Consider the following 11097-nt stretch of genomic DNA (forward strand, 5'->3'; position numbering starts at 1 on the left):
GGTAGGATGTAAACTGGTGCAGCCACTATGGAAAACAGTATGCCGGTTCCTCAAAAAGTTAAGAATATAACTACCATATAATCCAACAATTCCTCTTCTGGGTATTCATCTGAAGAATAAGAAAACACAAATGTGAAGAGATATATGTACCCCTTTGTTCACAGCAGCATTATTTACAATAGATAAGTCATGGAAACATACATGACCATCGATGGATGAATGCATAAAGATGTGATACACACACACAGACACACACAGACACACACACACACTCACACACACAAAATGGAGTACTACTCAGCCATAAAAACAGATGAAATATTGCCATTTGTGACAACATGGATGGATCTTGATGATATTATGCTAAGCGAAATAAGTCAGACAGAAAAGGACAAAAACCATATGGTTTGACTCATATGTGGACTATAAAACAAAAGTTAACAAATGAACTAACAAAACAAAAACAAACTCATAGGTATAGACAAAAGAATAGAATGGTGGTTACCAGAGGGGAACGGAGGTGGGGGGGAGGGCAAACTGGGTAAAGGGGGTCAAATATATGGTAATGGATGGAAACTAGACTTTTGGTGGTGAGCATGTAATTCAGTATACAGATACTGAATTATAATGTTGTATACCTGAAATGTATATGTTATTAACCAATGTTACCTTAATACAAAAATAAAGAAAAAATAAGAAAAGACCCTCTGAGCTTCTAGAATATTCCTCCAGAGAAATGCATAAATCAAAGCTTATTATTGTTACCCTGTGATTATACAGACAGTCCATACTAATCGTAAAATACAGTAAATGGTTAATGAAATCAGAACCCAGTAAGTCCACCATGAATCATCCTGAAGCTTACTTTTATGCTAAGTATTTTACACACATTATTTAAAATTGTTTCAACAACCCAAGGTGGTGTTACGACCCATTTTCTAGATGAGGACACTGAGGCTCAGAGTAGTTAAGTAACTATGAAGCGGCCACACTGGATTCACACCCAGGTCCATTCGGCTCCAAAGACCACTACCTTCCTACTGTAGACGCAGCACATTCAAGTGAGTGAGTTTAAGATTTTAAGGCTAATTCAGGAGAAAACTTGAAACCATTTAAAAGAATTTACTCTAAAGAAATGAACAGCACCCATTCACATATTAACAATGCATGCCACTGGAAAATTATTTTTATTTACTCATTTTATCTTTAAATGGTTCCATTTACTCATTTAGGCAGCCCTCCTTCATCCTTTTCCTTTGTGACCATCTGTGTAATCAACCCTTGGGGATAGAAAGCTAAATGGAAGACTGTATTGCTGATTTCTTTTAAAGAAATGAACTACTATAACTAAAATAACTTCGTACATAAACTAGACATACCTTTCTTTTAAGATTCCTGAGAATCCTTGATGAGAACTTACAAACTTGGTGATGCCTACATCAAGTTCGGTGAGTCCATGCTTCATCATGGCTGCAAAACTCTCAGCTTCCTCCTCCTCGTCTCCCTCCTCTGAAAGGCCATCTTCCTCCTCCTCTTCCTCTACTTCCAACTGAGCAGCAGAATTCTTTTTACCCTCTCTGGTGTGTACAGCTTCAGGCAGCCCAGGCACGTTTTCGCTGCTGGGTGGAGAGTCATTCTCTAGCCCATCTTGACCTTTGGTCAGACAGCACTCGGAGACCTTCTGCCTTTTTGCCGCCTCTGCTGGGGCCACACTGTCATTATCTTCAACAGCAAGGGACCCACGTTTCAGTGACACACCAGTCATTTCTGTTATCTCCATTTTTAAGGCTCCAAGAAAACATTTAAGAGAACCTTTTAGGAAGGAAGAGAGAGTAGGGAGGTGACAATCACTTTTACAAAGAAGTGGGTTTTAGCCAACGGAGTCACAGTTAACTTTGTTCCTAGGGTCTAAAAATCATTTATAAAATAATTCTTCCCGATGTTGGTGTATACCTTTGGTGGCATAGAAAAATGGCACAACACTTCTGCATGGACAGCGTGCATCAAAAGCCTTAAAAACATGTACGCCCTTTGCCCCAGAAATACTATTTTCAGGGAGTATCGTAAGATAATGATTAAGAAAGTGGTTAAAGTTTTAGCAGTAAGGATACTCATCTCAGTGTTTTTACATTATCCCAAACTCAAGAACAATAATGCTGGGTACATAAACGGAACAATATGTAGAAACCATGTGAATAGAAACTGGGAAAGGTGGTTATTTCTAGGAGAGGGTATAGGTGGCTGGGGACAGCAGGGGGACTTGATGTTTTTACTGAGTACCATGGATGTATCATCTGGATTTGGTTTCATGTATATTTTTATCCTTCTGAGAAGTGGATTACATAAAAAGTGTGTAAATACATTTACTGACATGAAAGCATACCACACCATATTAAAAAAAAAAAAGAAAGCAGGGAGAGTGTGGAGTTGATTAACGGGTATGGAGTTGCAATTTTGCAAGATGAAAGAGTTCTGAATATCGGTCACACAGCAATGTGAATGTACTTCACACTACTGAACTGTACACTGAAATATGGTTATGTTATGCGCATTTTGCCACTATTTTAAAAAATACAGATTATCATTTAACTGGCCTGCACACAACGTACTAAGGAAAAGCCTAAGAAGCCACTCATACTTTCCAGTACAGAGCATAGAGAGGGATGACATGTGGCAATCAAAATCAATGCTTTTATCTAACACCACAAGTGCCTGTCTAATTTGATCTTATTTGATGCTCTTGGTGAAATAAGAATAAAGGTTTTTCCTATGTTAATTATATAGGGAGATGCTAAAATTAACATACTAACAAACTTAAACTATTCATAAAGAACGTAAATGAGCAGGAAAGTAATATGCTAATTATCCAAGGCTTGGTTAACAAGAAATCTACCTACAGAAACATGTACAGCAGAATAATAATGATGGACTAAATTTTAAAAATCCATATTTGGTCTTGTGTTTTTAAAATTGTGTCAAAAATCAAGAACGTAAAGAAAAGTAGAGAAAAAGACAAGTACGACATGCAAAAAGTGAAAGGAAATAGGATCATGATGGCTACAAAAAAACAGGAGAAAAGATATAGAAAAATGTAGTAAAAACAAATTCCTTCAAAAGACAGAAAAATTAAAGAAAAATTGTTTTCTTTTAAAAAAGGGCTTACTTGGTTGGGGACTATGGAAACACACAGAATACTTCAGAAGGCATCGGAGGGGCCCGTGTCAGAGAAGACACCTTTCCTAACGGAAGATGAGAAATGAACACCCGAGCCAAGATTTGAGGTGAATAAAGTCATGGAAAAGGGGGAGGAAGCTGTTTGGGGGAAGAGGGTACCACTATGCCAAGGCATGGGAGAGCATGGACAGCTGGAAGAACCCCAAGAAACTCATCACAATCGTGGAGGGTATAACATACAGGAGAGTGTTAAGCTGGGGAGTGGGTGGAAGCCACATGAGGCTGAATGGAGGGAATGACGTCCTGAAGAATCAAACCACCACTAGAGTCGTAAGTTAGAAAGACTTCCTGGCACCCTTTGAAGAGAAACTGGGGTTAGGCTGGAAGACTAGATGCGAGGATACAGGCGTAACTGAGGCAAGAGATCAGTACAACCTGATCTAAGGCTGAGGCAAAGTGTCAGAAAGGAGGGGTGGATTCAGGGACAATTAGGAGGTAGTGGGGATAGACTTGGTGACAAATACGGAAGAAAAGAAATACTCCAGGATGACTTGGGTTTTCTGCCTTGGGGATCTGAGAGGACATGGGAACCCCAGGAAGAGGAAAAGGTGGTGGGAGAAGACAAGCCCACTTATCATCCTATGGTGTTGCAGGTACCTGGGGGACATCCGAGAGGATGTGTCACACAACCAGTCATTACACTGTCACACATACTCTTCCCCAACAGCCCACGATGGCTCCCCAACATGATACAAGGTCTCCAGCTGGCATGGCAAGACCTACCAGGAGCTCCTGATACCCTTCCAGCAGCCAGAGCGCCCCACAGGGAGAGAAGCATGAGCAGTAACGGCCACATCCGCGCTTGGCTCAGGGACTTCCTGCTCTACCTCCTCCCCAGTGCGCTCCTTCTCAACAACCAGATAGCAGCCAGAAGCCTGAATGGAAACACCAGTTATTTCCTCTGCAGAAAATCTGCTCCATCCTTGCACCTCAGTCCTGTCCGTCACCCAGTGTCACGTACCCTTATCTTCTGCAGGCTTCCAATGCCTCAGGTCTTTCATGCGCGCATTCCCAGTCTGACAGCTCCCACGCTCTCTCCAACGGCAGGTCCTCTACACCCAGCTCAGATTACCCTGGTCTCATTTGTCCTTTAGGGCCACAAGCCCTGCTCCTATGCCTTCCTCTCTATTGACTCCATGTCTTCCCATTTTACTTCCCTTCTCTATGTTACCCATGTAGCACTGTGTTTTCCCCCCACCATTTTCTAGCTGTGTAACTGGTCCAAGTAAATTACTTAACTTCTCCAACCCCGTTCTTCAGGTGTAAAATAGGAATGATATGTGCTTCACAGGACAGTCGTGAAGATTAAATGAGATGACGAACACAAGTGACTAGCACAGTAGAAACTAAATAAATGCTAGTCCCCTTTCCTCCTTCAAGAAGTCTGCAGATTCTTTGAGGATATTTCTTTTGTACATGCCAGAGAATCCAGCATGGTGTAACTGGTATCAATAGATACTTTGCAGAATTCTTGAAATAGGTGCTGAAGCGGTTCCCCATCTACAGAGATCAAAGACACACTAAGTAGCAAATCCCGAATGGAATAGTGGAGCTGGACAATGACCCTCAGTGGCCACTAACATCACTAAAAAGAGACAACCAGACACTGTGTGCCCCTGAAAGCACATGCTATTATTTATGAAGTATTCTTATGGATCGAAACTCTGCGTCTAACTACTAGTTTAGAAGGCATAGATGTTAAACAGCACAATGGGAAGCAATCAGCAAAATCCTGACTGGAAATCACAATGGCAAAGACACAGTTCCTTTAACTAATAAACAGCAAAGGAAAAAAGAGGAAGGGGGAAACCTACAAAGAAATGCAATGGGTGGATTCTGATTTAAACAAACCAACTGTTAAAAAAAAGCTTTTATGAGACAATCAGGAATATTGAAACACTGGGGATATCTGATGACATTAGGTAGTACTGTCAACTTTTTAAGGTAAAATAATGTTATTGTGGTTACATTTAAAAACAGAATCCTTATGTTGTAGAGATACAAGCTCGGCTACGTATAGTTGAAAAGATAGGAAGTCTGGAATTTGCTTCAAAATAATTTACCAGTGGTGAATGGAAGTGGAGCGGGTGTAGATTTGAAACAAGATTTGCCATGAGTTGGTAATTGATGAAACTGGGTGACAGGAATACAGGGAGGTCACCACATCATTCTCTTTACTTTGTATGTTTGGATTTTTTTATGACAAAAAATAAAAGTGCAAAGTATAAAAATGATATACAAACTATTCTACTCTGATCAAATGACCAATCTTTTCAGTTCTACTGCTGCCTCTCTTCCATTACCTGTTTTTCAAACATAGTGAGATATCCAGTCCCAAGACGTGACCACCTCTTGCACCTTTACTTCAAGTGCCCCAAACCTCAGCAACTCTTAGCCACGACTCAACACTCTTGCTCACTAGTTCATTTGCTCCATGATCCTTGTTAAACATCAACCAAGTGCCTATCCTGCTGTCTGCGTCTGTGCTCCTGGCAGCTGCGGGAGAAAACCTTGTTAAGTCAAGGGAGTCCCTCTCCTGACAGCAGTCCACACAGCCTGGCCGCCTCCTGCCAGTCCTGTCTGCCATTCACAAGAACAGGGCTCTTCTGACAAGACACACCTCTCTGCAGCATATTCACATTGTAACCATTCCTGTTAATATGGCAAAATCTTATGGGAAGTCCACACTTACTTTAACACTCACTCACTCCTCAGCACTGCACTTCATCCCCTCAACAAACACTCCCATGCACCCCTGTGCCAGGCATTATTCCTGGTATCGCCACAAGACACCGCAGTGAATCAAACGCCCTGCCAGCACTGGCTTCCCTGCCAAAACCACAGCCATTCAATCCTGGCCCTACCTGACACCTTTACCCAGCAGGACATGGTTCACCGCTTTCCTCCCGTGAAACTCTCCTATCCCTTGTTTATCTCCTGCCCTCGAGATGCTCTTTTCCCCTCCTCTCTGTCTGCCACTTAAATTTGGGCTTCTCTAGGTTCCTTTTCCAGTCTTGTGCCCTTCTCACTCCCAAGTTTTCCAGCCCAGACCCCTCCATCTCCAACTCCCTGGTTTACTCGGGGTGCAATCGTAAAGACAGAAAAACAATGATACAGCACATGTGGTGAGCTCATTCAAGTCTTGCTTGAACCCTATCACAGTAGGGTTGTTATCATCCCCATCTTAGCCTTAAAAAACTGAGGCCCAGAGACAAAGTACCTTGCCTCAGTTTACACAGCTAGTACAAGGCAAAATCAAATGCTCAAATTCAACATGCCCTAAATCGATCTCATCATTTCCCACCACAAACGCACTTCTGTTAAATGGTAGGAAATGTTAACACCAACTACCTACCAGTCACCTGTGTCAGAATATGGGCATGAACCCAACGCCTCACTCTCTGCTATGGCTACATCAATGATTTTGTGAATGAAATTCTAGAAGGTTAGGACAGCACTGTTATACTTAACATCCTTGGAATGGAATGAGAATATTAGCAGACCATGGATCTGAAGTATCAACGATGGGTTTCAACTCTTACTTGGTGAACGGCAGTTTGTGGAATGTAACTTGGAACCGGATCTAGGTTTTGCCATTTACTAAGCAGGTCCCTTAGCCTCTCTAAGCTTCAGTTTATTTCTTTGAAAAGCTGAAAAGTGATAAAAAGTCTGTAATAATTATTCCTATTCAACTGTTGGTCATTAATATTATGGATGGTTTACACAGAACTGGATTGCTGAGTTGGGGGAAAACAAAGCTTCTTATGCTTGTTTTGTTCCCTGGGCTAATGATTAAACATGGTATTTCCCTTCAAATGCCATTTAATTTTAAGAGACCCTCAAAGCACTGCCAACAGCACCAAATAAACAGCCCTTTATAGTATTTTTTGGCAGCCTTTTCTTGATTCTTGTGGACACTTGCCTGATCTTCTTCTTGTTATATTTAATTGCAAAGACAATCTTATTAACTGATCTTTTGTGATTCAAATGAAATTATAGTTTTCATTCGTTTTAGCTGATGGCCCTATCACAGACATTAATTACTAAAGTATATGTATGTATAGCAGCAGTAATTATAAATCACTATATATATATATATATATGTATATATACACATATATATACATATATATATATAGAGAGAGAGCGAGCTAAGTTCTGTCTGTTGGCCTAGAAGCTGAGAACATACTTAACTAGAACAGCTGTGCAAACTTCTGAACTAGGAGAGGCAGAATTCAAATTAGTGTCGTTTTCATAAGCAGGAACTAAATAAAAGGGAAGATTGAAATGCAATATAACTTTTAAATGAGAAGAGGGGATGGGGGGATCCTGTGAGGCTGAAAGAGGGCAAAAAAAATTCAATCAGAAAGATAAAACAACCCTGACTGCCCCAATGTGATTTCCCTATGGAAAATTCAAAACTTTTCCTAAGGAAAATTCAGGAAAATCCAAATATACATATTTAAGCATTCTACGTCAAAGTAATAAAGTGACTGGCTTAAAACGAAAACAAAACAAAACAGGGCTGGGGGGGGCGGCGTGAAGAGCCTAGCTTTGTGAGCTTTTTTGTTTTAATGTTTAAAGAAAAATTTTTTAAATGTTACACTGCACAAATACACTATCCATGATAGTAATGACAGCATCTCAAATGTTAAGTAAAATCTCTATACACCAGAACCTTGATTCTATGACTGGGAAGAGAATGAAATCTGATACTCACCCATGAACTTAAAGTCCTGCACAGTTCTTTGGAGGGAATATTAAAATAATGGATTTTGTTTCTCTTATACTCTAAATGAGCCAGATGAGATTAGGAATACTACAATTTTAACACTATTTAAAATCTTTTTCACTAAGATATTAGATTCACCAATAAGTTTCCTCTCCACTCACAACAAAAATTTAGAATTTTCAAAATTTTAATACATTGACCGTCCCATTATTTCCTGCAAATAAACATCTAAAAAAAAGAGCTATATTAGTTCTAATCTTATCTATATTTCAAAACTCTCCATGACTTCCCCTTTGTAAATGCTTCTATCCTCCACCCCCTGGAAACTGTCAGAAATCCCTCTAGCACACAATAACAAGCACATTCTCAGGGCAGAGCACACACTACACTTTAATATGCAAAATCATTAAGTTCATTACATTCATTCATTCCACAAGTATTTACTGAGCACCTTTTAAGTGTCTGGCACTGTGTTAGGCACTGAGGAAAAAGGGAAAATTCCACACCCTCATTGAGCTTACATCTACGGTATTTAAGGATACATTGGAGAATAAAAAGCATGCAAGCATAAGAGCTACAAATAAAGTAGAGTAAGGGGAATGAGTAAGAGGGGTGCTCTTTAGTGAAACCTCTCTAAGGAGGTGCCTTTTAAGCAAAGACTTGAAAGAAGAACTAGACACGGAAAAGATGTGCATGAGGAGAGTTCCAGGCAGCAGAAAAAGCACGTGTAAAGGAGCTGAGGCTGGTGCAAACTTAGTCAACAGTAAGCCCAGCTGGATTGTAATTTCTCTTATCTACTCGGGGCAAAAGCTATGTTTTATTAATACCTGTATGGCCCTAGCCTCTATCAAAACTATGTTCAAAAGGAGTTTATTAAATTAATAAATACAGACTGTTGGCTATTTGCTTAATGACTGAACAAAATCACTGCCTATCCATCCCCTTTTCAGTATGAGTGTACAGTTGGATATTTGACAGACCCCTCCATTGTCAAAGCAACCGCGGGCCAATGGGGCATGCCTGAGTCACAGATGACTAGTGATTTGAAACAAAAACCCTTAGCAATCCTATATTGTCGGAATGAAAAAAGTGGTCTGACAACGGGACCAAACATTTGAAAAACTAAACTTCAAATCCTATTTCCTGGCAGGCGCTAGGCAATGAGGATGTACCTTTAACCTCAGTACGAGGCTGCGGGTAAGGACTCCGTGCGGACGAGTTTAAACACGCACAGCAGCACCTCCTCCATCCACTCGTTCAACACTGAGCCGGCAGAGGGCTCGAGAAAACACTCCTGGTCCCCAACCTGTTCGCTCCTACTCAGGGAAAGGTCTACAAAACAAGCAGTCCCCTGAGTGTCTGCCTGGCCCGTAGCCGGCTTGCAATAAGTAATGATGGATGAATACGAGGACGAAGCACGTGGGTCGGAGCCTGCATTAGACTGGCCCAGCGACGCATGGGAACTGTAAAGGGCTTCGGGATAAAGGCTGGTTTTCTCTTCCAGGAGAGAGAATTGTTTAGGGGAGAGCCTGGGGCAAAGAAAGGGAGGAGTGGGAATGGGACCCTCTGCCTGACAGTGCCGCGGGGAGGAGGGCAGTAGCGGCTCCCGGTTACCACCCACCCCAGGAGCGGGAGGCGGGGCTGGCACTACCGAAGCGCAGGACCCGCCGGGCTGCAGCCGCGCTCCCGCGGGTACAATTAGTAATGGAGGCTCCGCGGGCGCGCCGTGGGCTCAGACCACTGCTGGACGCCTTCCCAGTTCTCACTGCTCCTCCGGGCGGGACCTGGGGGCCGGGGCTCGGGCCAGGCCAGGACGAGGGCTGGTGGCGGAGCCCGGGCAACTGCCGGGAGGCTGCGCACTTACCAAGGGCCTGAGAGCGCGGGCGCGGCGCGGGCCGGGCGGCGAGGGGGCGGGGGCGCTGCTCCGGGCGCTGGAGGGAGGCGGCTGCGAGGGTCACTCGGAAGAACCAGCTGCGACGGCAGCCGAACATACGCAGCTCTGTCCAGGCCTGGGGCCCGCAGCGTTGAGCAGACTCGCCAGCCGCCGGGCTCTCACACGTGCGGCGCACCGACGCGCGGCTGTCGGCCGACCCCTCCCCCGGGGCGGAGCCCACCCTCTGCCGCCGGTCCCGCCCCCTGCCCAGAGGCGAAACCCCGCCCACTTTGTGCGCGGAGTGCAGTGAGCGGCGTGTCAGGAAGCATTGCGCTTGCGCTCCTGTCCTGCGCAGCTGCCCGGTGGGGAGCTCTAGGTGGCACCTTTTTCACTCCGGGACCTGCCAGGCGGTCGCGTCTGGGTTTTGGCGAGGGCAAAAAGTGAATTTACAAGCATCAAGGAGTCTTTTAGACGACTTCTAAAGCAGCGATTGTTTTAGGAATGCTCGTTGCATTCTAATAAGAGTTTCTATCACATAGTTATGGCCCTATTTGTTATCCTCCACCACACAATAAATAGAGAAACATTTTAGGGTCTATATTGTTCTGTGTATATAATTCCTTTGAATGCAACAGATCCAAGAGCACCATTTTCCCACTTTTTAGATTTAAGCTGCATGCTTGACGGCTCCCCTTTAAGAAAACTAATTCATAGCAAGTTTGTGCTCTGTGTAAAGAAAAAATTCGTTACACTTCCCATGCTCTTCAAGTAGCACACGGCCTCAAATAGCTTTTGCACATTTAATATTTTGCCAAACTTCAACCCTTACTAAAAAACCAGTGTTATTTCAGGTCCTTATATTTCTGCTAGACTTGTTTTTTTAACTTGCGATAAAACACAACATAAAATTTACCATTTTAACCATGTTTAAGTGTACGGTTCAGTGGCATTGAGCACATTCACATTGTTGTGCCACCATCACCACCATTCATCTCCAGAACTCTTCCTTTTGCAAAACTTAAACTCTATACAGTTAAACAACTCCCTATTCTCCCTTCCTCCTAGTCCCTGGCAACCACCAGTCTTTTTTCTTTTTTTGTTGGGAAATATTGGGGAACACTGTGTTTTTCCAGGATGTCGAGTCGTTTTTAAATCTAGTTGTGGGGGGTGCAACTAAGCTCCAAGTCAGATAGTTATTTTCAATCTAGTTGTGGAGGGTGCAACTCGCTGGCCCATGTGGGAATCGAACCAACAACCT

The 11097-nt window shown here is 42.9% G+C and overlaps 1 protein-coding gene across 3 annotated transcripts in view; it reads right to left on the bottom strand.

The window, feature by feature from the left end:
• The window catches only part of PUS7 (pseudouridine synthase 7), a 51346-nt gene extending 41275 nt beyond the window's left edge, over positions 1–10071 (bottom strand). The window contains exons 1-3 of one of the 3 annotated variants that reach the window (XM_074340599.2): positions 9831–9964; positions 3958–4109; positions 1380–1812 (exon numbers count right to left, since the gene is read on the bottom strand). In XM_074340599.2, coding sequence (XP_074196700.2) covers positions 1380–1812; positions 3958–4030 — 506 coding nt within the window. In that variant the 5' untranslated portion in view covers positions 4031–4109; positions 9831–9964. Of the gene's footprint in view, positions 1–1379; positions 1813–3957; positions 4110–9830 lie in introns of all 3 variants that reach the window. The other 2 variants (XM_019745387.3, XM_019745388.3) reach the window with 2 other exon arrangements.
• Between the last annotated feature and the right edge of the window lie 1026 nt (positions 10072–11097).

Source organism: Rhinolophus sinicus, chromosome 4, assembly GCF_057876585.1.
Source record: "Rhinolophus sinicus isolate RSI-liver-muscle chromosome 4, RSI-T2T, whole genome shotgun sequence".
Classification (NCBI taxonomy): domain Eukaryota; kingdom Metazoa; phylum Chordata; class Mammalia; order Chiroptera; family Rhinolophidae; genus Rhinolophus; species Rhinolophus sinicus.